The 18,670-nt window shown below is 37.4% G+C and overlaps 1 protein-coding gene across 3 annotated transcripts in view; it reads left to right on the forward strand.

Moving 5' to 3' along the window:
- The first annotated feature begins 1,580 nt into the window (after positions 1-1,580).
- Positions 1,581-18,670, forward strand: part of USP18 (ubiquitin specific peptidase 18) — a 36,061-nt gene continuing 18,971 nt past the window's right edge. For 2 of the 3 annotated variants that reach the window (XM_078156232.1, XM_078156240.1), the window contains exons 1-4: positions 1,750-1,767; positions 3,752-3,848; positions 13,948-14,073; positions 17,847-17,943. In XM_078156232.1, the coding sequence (XP_078012358.1) occupies positions 14,016-14,073; positions 17,847-17,943 (155 nt within the window). In that variant the 5' untranslated portion in view covers positions 1,750-1,767; positions 3,752-3,848; positions 13,948-14,015. Of the gene's footprint in view, positions 1,671-1,749; positions 1,768-3,751; positions 3,849-13,947; positions 14,074-17,846; positions 17,944-18,670 lie in introns of those variants that run through there. The other variant, XM_021001539.2, reaches the window with a different exon arrangement.

Genomic DNA, 18,670 nt, shown 5'->3' on the forward strand with positions numbered 1-18,670 from the left:
CAAAACCTTCATTCCATGTAGTTTGGAGATTACTGGCATCTATTAAAATGTTTTTAAATTTTTATGGTTCAAAAAAAATCAATGCTGTTGAGAGCTCATCTAACCCAACATAGTCCCATTGGTTATAAAACAATGTTAGAAATGGAAGAGACCTCAGACATGGATAAGTCCAAGCTCCTTTACAAATGATACCTCAGAGGCCCAGACAAGTAAAGCGACCTTTCTAAGGTTACACATTCAATTATTTAGAGCCCAAATCTTCCAACTCTCTGCCTAGAGAGTGTTCTTTCCATGGCAACTATGCCTCTCCTTTTCTCTTTTTTCAGATTGTATGTGGTTGGTTGTTATCAGTTTTTGAGAATATTCTATCCCTTTTGGGTTCTTCACCAACTCCTATTTTATTCCTCTTATTAATGGGAATTAATAATTTTTTTTTCCTTTTAAAAATATTAGACTAATAGCCATATATTCCTTCTTTTTCTCCCTGGGGAACTATCTTGTCTGACAAAGAATAAAACAGAGGAAAAGAGCAGTTCAGCTAACACAACCAACACAATTGTGTCCCATGTTATATGCAATGTTGCACTGCAACCTCTGCGAAGAAGGGAAGAACACAAAGTTTCTCAACTCATCTCTGAGTTAAGTAAGCTTTGTCATTACAATTACACTCTGCTCAGTTTGATTTTATTGTTCTTTCCATTTTAATTGTGTATACTGTTTTCCAGGTTTTCCTTATATTATAGCACATCAATTCAGTTCATTTATGTCTTCCCATGCTTCTGAGTTTTTGTGTTTTTTTTTTTTCAGGCAGTTGGGGCTAAGTGGGGTTAAGTGACTTGCCGAGGGTCACACAGCTAGTGTCAAGTGTTTGGTCTGAGGCTGAATTTGAACTCAGGTCTTCCTGACTTTAGGACTGGTGCTCTATCCACGGCGCCCCATAATTTTCCTTTTTAAAGGTGGAATGATATTCCAGTACATTTTGATAGCATCACTTGTTTAGTCATTTCCCATTCCGCGGGCTTCTACCTTGTTTCGTGTGTGTATGTATGTGTGTATCCACACTAAAACTAAATTAGAACTAAAAAGAACAGAAACGGTTACTATGAATATTCTGAAGTATATGGACCGTCATTTATTTTCTCAGAACTTTTATGTATGCTACAGGTCCATACATATACACCCATGTAAAAATACTTATGTGCACAATATACATCAAATTGTAAAATCAAAGTCCCGACCGAAACAAAACGTACGTCTCAGATCTCTTCTATCCCATTCCCATTCTGTCAGCTCCAGTGTACCTGGATCTGCCCTAAGCTTCGAGGTAGAGGTGGGGCGGGTTCCTCAATGACTGATGCAGGCAAGGGGTAATTTACCTTGCTCTCCTCCCTCTTTCTTCGCAGCTGAAAGAAATTTTGCTTCCACGCTGGCCTTGCAAGCCTGAGCGACGGTGCCGCTACAGCTTGCTCAGTTTCACTTTCCATTCTGGGGGAAATCAAAACTCAACTGAGCTCACAGTTGCCCTCTGTAGAAAAGCGACAGAATACATCCAAGGAAGGCATAGATGAAAGCAGAACTCTTTTCTGACAGATGCTCAGGAAACCTCTTCCACTATTTCAGAAGCAGAGTTTATCTTGCGGATCCTTCTCGCTGCCGTTTTACTGCCTGCAGTAAGTGCACGTCCCTCATACTTCCTTGTACTCGGTTTATCTCTTTTGCAGCGGTCCAGGGTTGAGTTGAAGAATTCTTTCCCAAAAAGTCTATGGAGTAAGTTTGGCATATCCGAAGTCACTTCAGGGTTTTTCAGCACCTGAAACCATTTGGATGGGTAAAGGTTTATTTGTTATGGTGATTTACAAAGAACTATTTTTTTTTGCATGCATTATATTGATATTTTAGAACTAAGAAATTTTAAAAAATAATTCTGCCTGGGAGAAATGAAATTCAAAATCATTACACAAAAATAGTGATTCATTTCTGAGGATACTGGAGATACGGGCTATTTAGGAAATATATAACTATTAAATAAAATGTAAGGAAATATATAACTATTGATATAAAATATTGATTATTAAAAAAAGACTATTTTCCCACTCAAAGTTAAACAGACTAAATTTCTTGAGGACTAGTACTGTTGGTTGCCTCTTTTTGTATCCCCAGCACTTAGCATAATACCTGGCACATAATAGACACTATCGATTAACTGATGGAAAAGGAAGTGGCTTGGCCAGATAAGTAAATGTTTTTGCCTTCGGCTATTTATGATAAAGGTTAAAAATTTTATTTACTTATTCTTATAAAATAGAGGAGAGTAGTGGCTAGAAACCTAGCACTGATTTCAGGAACATCTGGGTTCAACTTCTGCCTCTGACGCAAAGAAAGTGAGGCAGGGAATTGAGGCAGACGTAGAGAGTTTAGGCAACTTTTTAATTTGCCGAGATAATTCTGGGACCCCTGGTTTTTATTAACTGAATTTTCTGGATAAGTGGGGTAGTTTGTCACACATTTAACACGTTATTTTGAGTCTTTTAAGAAACTAAAAAGAACAAGAAACTTTGCTTCATATTTTTAGCAGTTTCTGAGCCGAATTTTTTTGGGGAAAAGAACTGGATTTTTCGACTTACTAGTTTCTTCAAAATAATTGGATCCTGACATATGCAAGCACATTTACTATATAACTTGCTTATAATAATAATAAACAGGAAAATCATGGTTATGAAAAATATGAATAGTAACCATAAACTAAATCCAGTGTAGTGCTAGTAATCTTAGCATCTTTTTATCAGGTTGCCATTTAGTCATTTGGCTACAGGAAGTAATTGGATAAATGACCAGAAACAATATGAGCACAATAATGGTATTTTATATATATGTTAAAATGGACTCTAGGATTTCAGAGTATTATGCTGAAATGCTCAGATCCTGATCAACTGATCATAAAATAATCATCCGTAAAGACATTTTGACTTCTGGCATCCAAACTGTTGCCATATGAGGAGCTCAGCACACAGTATGCAGTGTATACTGAAAATAATTCATATTTCTGTACTGGTTTAAAGTTTACAAAGCACTTTCCTCATAACAACACTATGAGGTAGGAAGTGCAAATATTGTTATCCCCATTTTACAGATGAAGAATCTGAGGTTCAGAGACTTTTGGATTTCACATCCGTCTTTTTCATTGCACAATATAGTACCATACATACGAACAATTTCACAGGATGGCCTGGAAGCAGAAGTCTTGTGCATGAAAAGCTTCAGGTGCAAGGCTGAACCATCAAAGCTATTTTTAAGAAGTTTTTTCCATAACCCTGTGTATGTTAGAAAACAGGATGAATAACACTTTTACAAAAGGAATGCAGTTACTACTTTTGTTCCACCTAAGGCTGTCTTATGCTCAGGACTATAGGTGCTATGAAAAGTACCTCTAATTTTGGCTTCTGAGAAACTTCTGTAATCCTTTATGATTTCATGAGTAAATTCTAGGGGGTTTCCTGAGGCACCTGGGGACCATACATCCAGTAAATGTCAGAGATGGTATATGAACCCAGGACTTTTTAACTCTAAGCCCAGCACTCTGTCTGTCTGCTCCTCCTGATGCCTCTCCTAGAGTGCAGATATGGGGTTCAAAATAGGAAAAGATACTCACCTGTTAATCAGGTTTAGCTATTCTTATAAAATTAAAGTGTTTCATTTGGAGGAAACAGAGCTAGCGTCCCTTGATTTCTTTTTTTGTTTGTTTGTTTTTTAGGATTTTAGTTGAAGTAGAAGGGTGGAAATTAGACTGGATTTAAAGCTAAAAAATCCAGCTTTGAATTCAGGTCCTGTCACTTCCTGCATGTCCTGAGGTAAGAAGACCCTGGCTGAAGGATATGTAATAGAGTAGTTAGAAGAACCTATACCCCGGCCCCTTGTAGTGGGTTAAAGTTTCCTTGTTAAAGAGCATCTGTGATTCTTCTTGGTCCATGTGACCTGGGGTAGGGTGGGGCACTAAATCAAAAGAATTGGTGTTTGATCCCACTTAATAGATTTTTAAAAAATGAAGGCCAGAAATCGTCTGTCTGTCTCTTACCTCCCCAACCCCCAGAGTGATTTCTCTCCCTTTCCCCCACCCAGTGGCAGCTATTGCAGCTATATGCACGGGCTAGTGAGTACAAGTTTTTTACACATGGTACCTTGTACCAATGATCCTGAGACAATCCTTAGCTGCATCTTCTGCTTTGTTTCTCTTCCTGAGCACAAGTGGTCAAAAGCAAAGCTGAGGTGGATATTTTTAGTCTTGGAGGCTACCTTGTATGTTCTAGAGGTTGGAAGTTCTTGAGTGCTGGCTGGCAGCAGGAGGTACACTCTGCAGCTATATCCTTCTCAGAGGGGATGATACCATTGCTAGGAGAATGAAGCATGCTCTGGCTGACCAGAAAACCTGGATTTTGAGCTATTGCTCAGATAGTGCAAATTGAGGTGAAAGTAAAATCTGTTTAGCAAAACTCCAAATATCTCCAGAGTCTTCCTACTCCTGAGAAGGCAGATTAGGATTGAAGGGTTATTGTTTTCAGTATTTGCCAGTGATTGCTTATGAGTCTTTTGTTATAAGCATTTCTTTTATAGTGGAGGAAATAAACGACTTCCTATACCTGATAATTACTACTTTGTACATTGAATAACTTTTTTAGAAGAGGCCTTGTTAACAGCTAAACCCAAGATGCATGAAATTTTCCCTAGGACTCTAGGATGGGGGCACAATGAGGTATAGAATGCAAAAAAAAAAACTTGACTCCTCCCTTTGGGGGTCTCAAGCTCCCTGAAGACTGAACCTGGTCTATAGAAGTCCACAGCAAGAGCCCCTTGTGGGAGGGTGGTGCCCACTGACATCCCCTCAACTCCTGTCAGAAGTACAAGGCAGAGGTTTTGGAATATAAAACTCCATGTTCGACTCTTCCTGAGCAGCTCTTCCTGCACAGATGTCAATCATCTCTGACGTAGTCCCCAGTGACAGAGACCATGGGGACCAAGCATCCTTTAGAAAGGGGCCTAGGTGAAGGCTTAGCTTCCTGTGGGACTTTCCTTTTGCCTCAATTACAAATAGATATTTAGGGGAATATTTTTGGATCATAGAAAAAGCCTCCACTCAATTCAATACTCAAACATTTTTTAAAATAAATTTTTATTCATGTTTTTGGTTTTTCCATTGCTTACAGTTGCACAATCTATCCCCTTCTACTTTCAGAGAACCTTTTTCTGTAAGAAAGAACAAATATAGGAATGAGATGAAGTTTATTAAAACTAACCAATGACCACGACCATGGGATGTATTCTTAATCAAATAAAGGATAGAGGTAGTTAAAAAAGATAAAACAGATGGTTTCACAACTATGTAAAATTGAAAAGCTTCTGCACAAACAAAATTAATACATCTAAGACAAGCAGAGAACAAGTCAAATGGGGAAAAATCAACAACTCTTATTAAATTTCTCAGATAAGAGTTTGGTGTCAAGATGACCAAAAGCCATGGCCAATAGTGATGTGGTGAAAGAATATGAACAAATAGTTCTTGGAAGAACTGTGAACTATTATCAAATAATGTTGTAATAAGAAATGAAACAAAACAAAACAAAAGCAAACCAGAACAACCCCGAATTTTCACCTCACATCCAGCAAATTGGCAAAGATGACAAAAACTAAAAGTCAATGTTGAAACGGTTTTGGAAAAAATGCTAACACTGATGAATTGCTGGTGGAGCTGTGAATTAGTAGAACCATTTATTTTTTTTATAGTAGAACCATTTTGGAAGGTAATTTGGAATTAGGCAAACAAGTAGCTAAAATGTCCATACTCTTTGGCTCAGGGATTTCACTGCTATGCATATACCCCAAGATGGTTGGTGATGAGAAGGAAATCCCTATATACACTTGTCAACTCTAAAAATAAATGACCAAAGAGTCACAGAGGTTATGCAACCACTGTTAACTCTGAAAAATAAAATAAAAACAAAGAGATAACAGTGGTCAGAAGCACAAAGCTTTCTTTATTCTGTTAGAGGAGGAAAACTAGACATAAGTACCAGGGCCTTCTCTACTAGCAGACCTGCTTCAGTGGGGGCAGATCTCAATACGTATACTAGTGGCTACATAGTGAGCTGTAGCCCTGACGATGAAGGGTAATAGCAGCAATGAGACAAGTTTGATCCACAGCAGGGTATCGCAGGTGTGTGGCTGAGCTCAGGGACTACCTGGTGCTGGTGTGAAACCATTGTGGGATTTTTGCCGGTTGAGCTCATCCAGAGGGTGAGAGCAAAGGATTGTTGTTATGCCAACCTTAGGGCACAGCTTGCTTGCTGGGCTTTAGCTCTGGAAAACAGGGTGTCTCCTGATAGTAAAAAGAGAGGGATGGTCTTGGCATGGGGGTCTTGACACGCTAAAATATTTATAGTAGCTCATTTTGTAGTAGCAAAGAACTGGAAACAAGGTAGATGCCCATTGGCTGGGGAATGCCTGGCAAATTGTGGTACATAAATGTAATAAAATGTTGCCATGACGTAAGCAATAACAAATAAAATAAATGCCAGGAGGCACATAAAGACTTAGATGAATAGACATAAAATGAAGGGAGCAGAGCCAAGAAAACAATATACACAATGACTATAACAATGTTAATGGAAAAATGATGATAACAATAGAAAATGATGTTGTGAAATTACAAAGAACAAATCGTTGAATAGAAGAGATATGAGAAGACACTGCCTCCCATGCCTTTGCACAGATGGGGTGGGAGAGGGAATGGATTTGGAACATTGCATACTTTTAAAAAATTATTGATCAATCTTGTTTCTCTTCTTTTTTCTTTTCTTAAAAAAGTGAAAACAAAAACTTTTTCATATGGGATGCCTCCCTAGGAAGAGAGAGGAGGAAGGACATGAGGAGAAATTTAGGTGATGGAAAACCAAAACATATTAATGGAAATTTATTTTTTGAAACCTAACCAACATATCAAAACATTCTGACATTATATGTAGTAGTCCCCACCTCTAATCTCCCACCTCTACAAAGAAGCAGGGAAAAGTGCTTTCTCATGTGTCTTTGGGATCAAGTTTCATCATTATAATTTTGCAACACTCAGCTTTGATCATTTTGCAGTTGTTCTTCCTGTTAACATTGTTGTAGCTATTGTTCGGTACTCAAATATTTCAGTGGATCTGTGATTTCGTTGTTGTAGTATTCCTGCCATACATGCAGATCACAGATCATGCTTACACATCCTGTATAATGTTTATTCATGTCTTCCCATAAATTCAACATAGGGATTCATCCAATGTATTAGAGGTGTCCCTTACTTTTTCTTTTCGGATTTCTTTTTAAAAAATTAAAATTAAATTTTTCCCATTGCACGTAAAAACAATGTGAACATTAGTTTTTTTTAAAATTGTGAGTTCCTAATTCTCTGTTTCCCTCTCCCCTCATTGAGAAGGCAAAACATATTTCCATATTAGTCATGTTGTGAAAGAAACCACAGACCTCCCCCCAAAAAACACGAAGAAAAATAAAGTTTAAATACTATGCTTTGATCTGTACTCAGACACCATCAGTTCTTTCTCTGCAGGGGGACAACATTTTACATTACAAGTCATTTGGAATTGTCTTAGATCACTGTATTGCTGAGAATAACTAAGTCATTCACAGCTGATCATCATAAAATGTTGCTGATACTGTGTACAATGTTCTCCTGATTCTGCTTACTTCACTTTGCATAAGTTTATATAAGTCTTTCCAGATTTTTCTGAAAGCATTCTGCTCATCATTTCTATTGCTCAATACTATTCCACATTCCCCAGTTGATGGGTATCCCCTTAATTTCTAATTTTTTGCCACCACAAAAAAACCTGCCATAAATATTTTTGTACATATAGGTCCTTTTCCTTTTTTTTAAATCTCTTTGGGATGCAGACCTAGCAGCTGGCTCAAAGACTATGCACCATTTTACAGCCCTTTGGGCATAGTTCCAACCTGCTCTTCAGAATGGTTGAATAAGTTCACAACTCCACCAACAGTGTCCCAATTTTTTCACATTCCCTCCAGCATTTGTCATTTCTGATAGGTGTGAGGTGGTACCTCAGAATTGTTTTAATTTGCATTTCTCTAATTAGTAGTGATTTAGAAAGGGAGAGGATTCTGGGAAAAAAGCAGAGTAGGTCAGAAAATTCTAAGCTCTCTAGATTTCCCCCACAAACAAGAGAAAATATTGCCTCAAGACAAACAAGGAGTGGTAAAAATATACAAGAATTAGGGCAGAACAGGGGTCCTCCCAATACAACCAGAGAAGAATGGAAGAAAAATCCTGAGGACTGAGTTTTGGTGCTTGTGAAATCTGAATACTTCCAGGCTTGTTCTGCTGAAACAGCATGCAGAGAACCCTGGGATTAGTTGGTTTGGGAGGTAGCCTCGGCCCCAGCCACAGGAACTTTCACCTCCTGGACAGTGTGGGGAGTCTGGTGTCTGAGTAGGGGAAGACTGAGGGAACCTCTGCTGATAAGGGGATGCCACTCTCACTTGTGGATGAAAAGGAACCAGCACACACCCACTGAGTACGGAAGCAATGGGGTGGAGCCACTGACTGTGGACACTTACAGGAGGGCGGAGTTCTTAATTTTGGTTCCAGGCCAGAAGGGAAAACTGAAGGAGGACTAAAGCCAGAGGCACCATGTACCATACCCTACAACTAGAGGTGATTACAACAAGTTGCTATAAATTTTTTTTTTAAATGAGCAAGCAAAGGAGAAAGAAACCAACCATAAAAAGTTACTAAGGTAATAGAGACGAATGAAGTTTGTCTTCAGAGGAGGATACTAAAGCAAAAAAAGCCTTTCCTAACCGAAGAGTAATGTCAAATGATCACCTGCCCACAAAGAATTCATAGAAGAACTTCAAAAAGACTTAAAAAATCAAATGAGGAAAATTAAAAAAATAAAAATCTAAGAAAAACAAGATTATGAAAAGGAAATTAATCAACTGGAAAAGGAAATCCAGAATCTTAAGTAAGAAAATGACTCTGAAAATCAGAATTGGGCAAGGGGAAGTTATAAGAGACCTAGAAATAATAAAACAAAACATAAAGAATGAAAAAATAGAAGAGAATGTGAAACATCTTATAAGAAAAATAACTAATCTGGAGAACAGATCAAGAAAAGAAAACATACGAATAATCAGACTACCTGAAAGCTATGATGAGAAAAAGAATCTTGATACAATAATAAAAGAAATAATTTAAGAAAATTGTCCTGAAGTGTTAGAATAAGAAGGGAAAGTAGAAATAGAAAAAATATAGTGATCACCACCTGAAAGAGATCCTATGAGGAAAAGCTATAGGAATATCATAGCTAAATTCTGAAACCCCCAGCTCAAGGAGAAAATATTACGAGAAACAAGAAAAAAAATTCAAATATGACAGAGCCACAATTAGAATCACACAAAACCTAGCAGTTGTGATATTAAATAAAAAACAAAAACAAAAACAGAAGTCTTGGAATACTGCATATCAAAGAGCAAAAGAACCGGGGTTGCGGCTGAAAATATCATACTCAGCAAAGTTAGGCATAATTCTGAATGAAAATAAATGGATATTCAGTGAATTGCCAGACTTTCAGGATCTTATTGCAAAAAGACCTGAACTTAATAGAAAATTAGACATACAAGATCCAAGAGAAATATAAAGTACACATTAAAGACTAATTACAAGGGACTCAATAAGGACAGACTGTTTACTTTTTATATGAGGAAATGTAAACTGTATGTCTAAGATTGTAAATAGCATTTGGGTAGTTTGAAAGAAAGATTGGGGTAGACCTGAGTATGATGTGATTCTAAAAAGTAAAACCATTGAGGAAAACCTAAAAAAAGTAATTATCTTATACATATGAGGTGCAGGAGGGAGAACTTACACAGAGGAATTAGGTGGGGGAAGAGGACTGTTAGTTCTGGAACCCTACTCTCATTGGGAATGGGTTAAAGAGGAAACAATACATATCTATCTAGAAGGATACAGAAGTCTTCTAAATTCAGAAAGAAATAAAATGCTAAGAGGGTAAGGAGTGGGGAGGGGTTTTTAAAGGGAACCCTACTCACATCTGATCTGAGTTAAAGAGAGAACAATACATACATTTAGAAGGGAGTAAAAGTTTTCTAAATTTATAAAGAAATAAGAGGGTGAGAGAATGGGATAAGGTGGGGTATAGTCGGGGGTGCCTAGATTAGTGGAAATGGGATAAAGAGGGGCAACATATATATTTAGAAGGCTGTAAAAGTCTTCTAAATTCAGATAGAAACAAGAGGGCAAGGGGAAAGGGTGGGGGGCAGAGAGTAAGGGAGGGATCTTTGGAGGAGGGGTAGGTTAAGTAATAAGAGGGCAAGGTAGTGGGTAGAAGTGAGGTAGAGGAGTCAGGAGGAATAGGAAATAAGAGATACACACAAACATAAAATAAAGATGAGTAGAATTTACTTGGGAAAAAAAACCAGGGGTAATAATCAGGATCTCAGACAAAGTTAAAGTTAAAACAGATTTAATGGAAAAAGAAAAAATAGAGAAACTACACTATATGCAGCCATATTAGTCAATATTGTTTTAGACTATTTAAAATAACTTGGCAGTATAAGGTTGGAATATTGCTATGATGTAGGAAATTATGAGTTGGTGGATTTAGAAAAATATGGAAAGACTTAGACTTAAGAAGGAAGATGTTACCCACTTTCAGAGAAACAGCACAAACATGTATAGTATGGTCTTACATAGATGCACATGAATGTATATGTGTATATATATATATATATAGGTGTGATTATAGACATCTATGTAGATATATGTGTATGCAAGTGTATATATATGTATGTATGTTTGTGTGTACATGTGTATATATGAATGTGTGCATATATATACATATATATGTATGTATTATGTGTGTATGTGTGTAACTGCTTAACTGCAGCCTTCTTGGGGGTGGGGCAGGGAGGGAGGGGGAAGAAAAGAGCAAAATAAAAAGTGCACAGCAGAGAACAAAATAAAACCTACAATGAAGTAAAGAAAAGATGGGCAGCTCTGAACACAACATATTATGTTTATTGTATAGGCTTTCTTGAAATGGAAATTTATTGCTTTTATTTTGCATCCTCTTTTTGCATCCTCTGTGCACATAGCAGTGTTTTTTCTTTTCTTATTTTGTATTTAAGTTTAAAATTAAAAAATTACAAAAATATAGAGGTTTAGAGCATTTTTATATGACTATAGATAGCTTTGATTTCTTCATCTGAAAACTGCCTGTTCATGTCCTTTGACCATTTATCAATTGCAGAATGACATTATAAATTTATATTATAATACTATAATATTTGTATATCATATATTGTATTATAAATTGACTGTTCACTGTATATTTGAGAAATGAGGCCTTTATCAGAGTAACTTCCTGTAAATTTTTTTCAGTTATTACTGTTTATTTCCCCCATCCTATTTTCTTCCTCTTTGTTCTTTTCTCTGTCTCTCTCTCCTTTCACTCTGTTCCTCCTCAAAAGTGTTTTGCTTCTGACCTCCACTTTCACAATCCACCTTCTTTTCTATCATCTACCTCACACTCCTTCTCTCATCCCCTTCCCCTCCTACTTCTCTGTAGGGTAAGATAGATTTCTGTACCCCAATAAGTATGTGTTTTATTTCCTCTTTGAGCCAATTCTGATGAGAGTAAGGTTCGTGTCGTCCACTCTCCACTTCATCATCTTCCCCTCTACTGTAAAAGCCTTTTCTCACCTCTTTTATGTGAGATAATTTCCTTTACTTTTTCTTGATATCATGAGAAGACAAACGGGTTATCTATTAGTTAGTAATCCCTTGCTCTCTTTACATAACGAGCCTAGGTTCTTTTTTTTTTTTTGGCCATTCTAATCTTTGATGACGTTCTTTACTCCTAATCTTCTTAGTACTTCCTTGTTTGCAATGTGCCATAACCTACTCACCCTACGAGATTTCTGTCTTTCCATTTCTCCTCCCCCATTGTACCTACACAGAAGCTGGGCAGAGAATTAGCCCCAATAGATATTCATCAACTGAGTGTTCTAGGCCTTGGTAGCTGGAGCACGTCAGTTTGTCTATTTGAGCCCATGGTTTTTTTTTATCTGTAAAATGAGGTTAATCATACCAGCACTTTATACTTCACAGAGCTGTGGTGAAGAAAATATTTTGTAAACCTTGAAGAGCTATGGAAATGTTTATTATAGAGTGAAGTTTCTTCTTGTTTTCTTCCACTAGGTGGCATTGTTGCATGGTGACTTGAGGCTGAGTTTCAAAAGCAAGTAAAGCCTGACCTACTATTTCTTATGCTTTTCTGTATTAGGAGGTGATACCGGCTTTGTAAGAATAAGTTTGATGATCCTCTTCACAGTAAATCAGTTCTGAATAGGAAGGAGGGAGAAGGAAATTGTGAAAATTCCAACTTGGGCAGAATAAATAAAGCCAAAGAGGTGTTTTAGGAACACGTTGGCTCTTGATGCTTTCAGGCAAAAACTAGGCCAAGCATTTCTGTCCCAAGAAGCCAAAAAAAAAAAAACAAGCAAAGTCACTACTTTTCAGTTGAGTTTACAGAAATAAAAGTATTTGTATAGTTTTATTTCCTCCAAAAAAGAAACAGAGTTGAACTCAGCTCCTTTAGTTACCCAATCCAGCATATAGATTCTACTCTCCCTGACTCATTTCTATTCAATTCTACAACTCAGTTCCTGTTGGGTTACTTCAAGAAGCAATAATATCAGGGGGTCAGGGGGGATGCAGCTAGGTGATGCAGTGGATGGAGTACCGGCTTTGGATTCAGGAAGACCGAGTTCAAATCTGGCCTCAGATACATTGCCTAGCCAAAAAAAAAAAACCACAACAAAAAACAACAACAATAAAAAAAGAAGCAATGTCTTGAATTTCCCTTGTCAGGCAGCATGGAATTGAATGTCTCTTATGACGATGTACTTCTATTGTAAGACAGCTGTTGGTGGTGGAAGAGGTAAAATGGAAAGCTCTTCCCCTGACCTCATTTACACACTTTGCTGAAGGAGCAAACCGATCCTCAAGAAATGCCTTCTTCCTCTATAGATGGTTTTCTTCTTGACTCTTTCCTTAGAACTTATGTAGAATGGGGCCAACCTGCCTTTTAAAGGCCACCATGAGGTGTAGATGATTCTCAGTTACTCACTTTCATCTAATGGCCAATACCTTGCACTGTTATTAGAAATAATAATAATACCTAGCATTTATACAGCACTTTTAGGTTTGAAAAGCCCTTTACATATATCTCATTTTATCCTCACAATAACCCCAGGAGGTAGGTAGGATTATTATCTCCATTCTTCAGATGAGGACATTGAGGCAGACTGAAGTTAAATGACGTGCCCAGAGTCACACAGAGAGTAAGTGTCTGAAGCTGGACTTTAACTCAGGTCTTCCTGACTCTCGGTCCATAAGTCTATCTTTTACACAACCTAGCTGGATGTTTATACCCTGTTTGGGTATACTTTTATACCAGGTATGGGGTTGTTTTAAAAACTTCTTAATTTGATCAGAAATTGCCCTGATCTACCTTTATATTTGTATTAATTGTATTAGTCATTTTTTTATATTTTTATTTTTATGAGCTCTCTAGGGTCTGGTTAAGGTTTATCAGGATTCAGAACTTAATTTTTAAAAATTGGTGCCATCATTAGCTGATCATTACAGAAGATCATGTTATTAGGCCTTGCTTCTTCATTCCTACCCCACCCCTTACACCTGGTTTGTGTCTTACAGAGGTAATGCCACTGGGGGCTTCTACGACTGTACTCACTGGTCAGTGCCTATCTTTGTATTAAGGACCGGCTTGTAGTATGGTGCTTTGGGAGCTACCAATAGTGGTCATTAATGGGCAAGGTATCTTACCTTTTGAATAGAACCTGAGAAGCAGAACCAGTGGAATCTCTGAACGTGGAGCCAAATCCTCTGGGGATAAAGAACTACCATGAAGAGGAAGACAGAGCAGCTGAGATACCTCTGCAGTGCTGGAGACAGCCATAAAGGTTATTATTCCTCTTCATTTTTCTCCCTCTTCAGTTACATAAGAACACAGAAGTTGTTGGAATATACTAAGCATGGGCTTTCAATAAAGCTCTCATGACTTTAACAAGTGGTGATCAATAATTTGACACCTCTCATTCCCTTAATATTTTTCACTTTATTAGTCTTCTCTTTCCTGTTGACTGCATGGGAAGCCCTTGATTTAGGAATGCTGAAATGAATGAATGGTGATTTCCTCAATAATCATCAAGGTATATAGGATGTACTGATCTCAAGGTCATGTGAAAAGGGAAAGAATTTAGAATCAAAGATCATTAGAGCTGGAAGGTCCTTCAGAGGATTAGTTACAACCTTTTTATTTTTATAAACGAGGAAACCAGATCTAGGAGAGGTTTAGTAATAACTTTCCCAGTCATATAGTTTGTTAGTGGCAGATTCAAGACGGTGTCCAGAATCCTCAGCCATTGCTCTTTCTGGCTCAAGATGTCTCCCGCCTCGACAGTTTATGAGGCAGTGAGTCGGAGAGCTCCTGTGTTTCTAAGATTTTAGGAAATCAAGTCCCTTCTGGTTTACGATGAGTTTAGGATAGGCAGAATCTCCAGGAAGCTGCCATAATATTAGTAAAGAGTTTAGTATAGTGCCTGGCATGTAGTAGGTACTGTATAAATCCTAGCTAATTATTGTTGTTGTTGTTATTCTAACATCTTAGTCCTGATGGTTAGGGAAGCATTATGCAAAACTAGATTTAAAAAAAAATACCAGATCTCAAACTGTAGTACAAAATATAATCACTAAAATGATTTGGTTCTAGTCTAGTTTAAAAGAGAGAGAGAGAGAGAGAGAGAGAGAGAGAGAGAGAGAGAGAGAGAGAGAGAGAGAGAGAGAGAGGGAGGTCCATCAGTGGACTGGATCAGGTAATCAACATACAGAAGCAATCAAACGCACTACCTTAGTGTTTGATAAAACCAAAGACCCCTGTTACTGGGAGGACTCATTATTTCACAAAAACTTCTGGAAAACAATATGGCAGACAGTAGGTATGGACCAGCATATCACACCATATACCAAGATGAGGTCAAAATGGGTACATGATTTACACTTAAAGGGTGACACCATAAGCAAATGAAGAGATAGTTTATCAGATTTATGTATAAGGGAAGAGTTTAGGACCAAAGAAGATACAGAGAGCATTACAAAAGGTAAAATAGATGGTTTTGATTATATAAAATTAAAAATCTTTTGCACAGACAAAACCAATGCAACCAAAATTATAAGGAAAGCAGAAAACTGAGAAAAATTTTTGCAACAAGTGTCTCTGATAAAGGCTTCATTTCTCAAGTATATAGAGAACTGAGGCAAATTTATAAAAATACAAGTCATTCCCCAATTGATAAATGGTCAAAGGTATGAACAGGTAGTTTTCAGACAAAGAAATCAAAGCTATCTATAGTCATATGGAAAAATGCTCTAAATCACTATTGATTAGAGAAATTAAAATTAAAACAAGCCTGGGGAATCCCCTCACACCTATCAGATTGACTGATATGACAAAAAAAGAAAATGCTGGATGTTGGAGGGGATGTGGGAAAACTGGTTCACTAATGCATTGTTGGTAGAGTTGTGAACTGATCCCACTGTTCTTGAGAATAATTTGGAACTATGTCCAAAGGGCTATAAAACTGTGCATACTCTTTGATCCAGCAATACCACTGCTAGGTCTATATTCCAAAGACATACAAAAAAAGGGAGAATGATCTATGTGTACAAAAATATTTATAGCAACTCTTTTTGTGGTGGCTAAGAATTGGAAATTGAATGAATGTCCATCAGTTGGAGGATAGCTAAACAAGCTCTGGTATGTGATCGTAATGGAATATTATTGTGCTATAAGAAATGACAAGCAAAATGATTTCAGAAAAACCTGGAAAGACTTACATGAACTGCTGCATGGTAAAGTGAACAGAGCCAGGAGAACATTGTACACAGTAACAACAATATTGTGCAATGGAGAACTGTGAATGTCTTCGCTATTCTCAGCAATATAGTGATCCAATACAATGATCCAAGACAATCCCAAAGGACTAAGGATGACTATCCACCTCTAGAGAAAGAACTGATATTATTTGCATACAGACTGAAGCATGCTATTTTTGACTTTCTTTCATTTTTTTCTTTTATTTGAGTCTTGTACAAGACTAATATGGAAGTGTTTTATATAATTGAAAAAAGAGATTTGGTACTAGTTTTAAAAAAGAGAGGTCCATCAGTGGGCTAGATCAGGTAATCAACACATAGAAGCAACCAAACACACTAGCATAGTTACTGCTGTTACTGGGTGAAGGACTCATTATTTGACAAAAACTGCTGAGAAGACTTTACAGTAGTGTAGTAGAAATTAGGCCAATACCCTACACTATATACTATGGTAAGCTCCAAATGGTATGCAACATATATAAAAAGCCACATCATAAACAAATTAAAGCAGCAAGGAAGAAATTACTTTTTGGTTCTATTGATAGTGGAAGAATTCAAGATTAAATAAAGAGAATCACAAGATAAAATGGAAAATTTTGATTATATAGAATTTAAAAGTTTTTTTTTTTACAAAAACAAATCTAATGTAGTAAAAGTCAGAAGGGATAGTTAAATGGGAAAAATCTTTGTAACAATTTCTCTGCTAAAGGTCTCCCTTCCAAGATATGTAAGGAACTGATTCAAATTTATAAGACTAAAAGCCATCCCCAATAGATAAAAGGATATAAGCAGATAATTTTTCAAAGGAAAAAATCCAAACTCTCAACAAATTGTGGCATATGTATATAAAGGAACATTATTGTATCATAAGGAATAGATATTTTCAGAGGAAACTGATACTACATTTAAGGCAGATTGTGATCCCATTTGTTTTACCCAAAGTTTGGCCCGTTTTATTCTATTCTTTAGGTGAGAACTGCAAAAGAGGCAGGGAGACCCAGCCTAAGTCCAATAAATCCAATTTAGTAAACATTTGTTAATTGCTTGGTATGTGCCAGGCACTGAGCTAAACAGTGGGGATACAATTAATAAAAAAGAAAATTCCTGACCTCAAGGAGCTTCCAATCCAATACGGGGAGACAGGACACAGAAGGAGGCAGGAAAGCAGAATGGGTGGGGAAATATTAGAGAGTAATCAGCATGGGAGCATCTTGTCCTGTGGAGCTGAAACCAGGAAGAGCAGCACATGCAGAACGGAGTGAGTCCCAAAGTCCAGTTTCTGCCCTTTACAAAGGAAGACATCAGGAGTAGTTCTGTACTCCAACAGCCATCCCTCCAGCCACAGGGAAGAGGAGGCTGAGGGAAGGTGTGTCATTCAAGGCTTGAGTGAGCGGCAGTGGTGATGAGATTAGAGGTGATGAGCTTAACCTTGGAGGTATCTTCTTTAGTGGGCAGAGAAGCTGCTGCAGATTGGAATGTCCAGTCTCATTTTCCTTACAAACATTCTTTTTCTTTCTCCCTGGTTCTCCCAACAATTATTTTTTTGTACATTTCATTAAGCTGTTAATCACATGTTCCCTGTGATATCTCTCCTCTCATTGTTACTTGACTTTTCATGTGTTTATGGTTTTTATTTCCCACTTGACTGCAAAGTCCCCAAAGCCAAAATTATTTCTTCTACCTCAGCTGTCCTCCTTTATGTGTGCAGTTAGTGCTCAATAAATACTTGTGGATTTGAACGAATCCCTTTATGCTCTGATCTTGCTGATTTTTATTCTTTTCGGTCTCTGCCGTGTTTCAGGCCCTGTTGGTTTGTACAACATCGGACAGACTTGTTGTCTCAACTCTTTGCTCCAGGTATTCATCATGAACCTGAATTTCACCAAAATCTTGAAGAAGTGAGTCCTTTTCCTGGGTAGTTCATTAGCTTATGACTGAGAATTATAATTTGGTAAATTATAAATTTGTATTTTCTTTTATGTTTATAGAAAAATTTCATCATTCATGGTGAGCTGAGGGCCTCCTGAATTAGATAACCATTTATTAAGCATCATGTCTAAAGACTCTGCTCTACTCCAGGGATACAAAACAGTGTGTGTCTTCCAGGAATTTATACATGATTGGCCTCTTCCCTCATTGCTTAGCTGCTAGAAGAGGGTCCATGCAACCACAGACACAGGGATAGAGTGATTCAGTGTCTATTTTCTGTATTATCAACATCTCTTAGGATAGTAGATTTATTTATTTATTTTTTTGATGAGGCAATGGGGTTAAGTGACTTGCCGAGGGTCACACAGTTAGTGTCAGATGTCTTGGACCAGATTTGAATTCAGATCCTCCTGACTCCAAGGCTGGAGCTCCATCCACTGTGCCACCTAGCTGCCCAGGATAGTAGATTTAAAACTAAGAAAGGATGTCAGAGATTGCCTAGCCCAAAGTTATACAGAACCAAGATTTTGAGTCAGAGCCACTCTCTCCAGATCCAATCTCAAGAACACCCAACTAATCTCCTTGTTCTGCTTCTTTCTTTCAAGCGCTTGATCTTGTCCCTATTTATAAGTTTGGACTACTCAGTTCAATTAACTTCAATTCAACAACCATCCATTAAACATCTATAGAGCACTG

This window comes from Phascolarctos cinereus, unplaced genomic scaffold (genome assembly GCF_003287225.1).
Source record: "Phascolarctos cinereus isolate Bilbo 61053 unplaced genomic scaffold, phaCin_HiC Scaffold_1;HRSCAF=81, whole genome shotgun sequence".
NCBI classification, from domain to species: Eukaryota; Metazoa; Chordata; class Mammalia; order Diprotodontia; family Phascolarctidae; genus Phascolarctos; species Phascolarctos cinereus.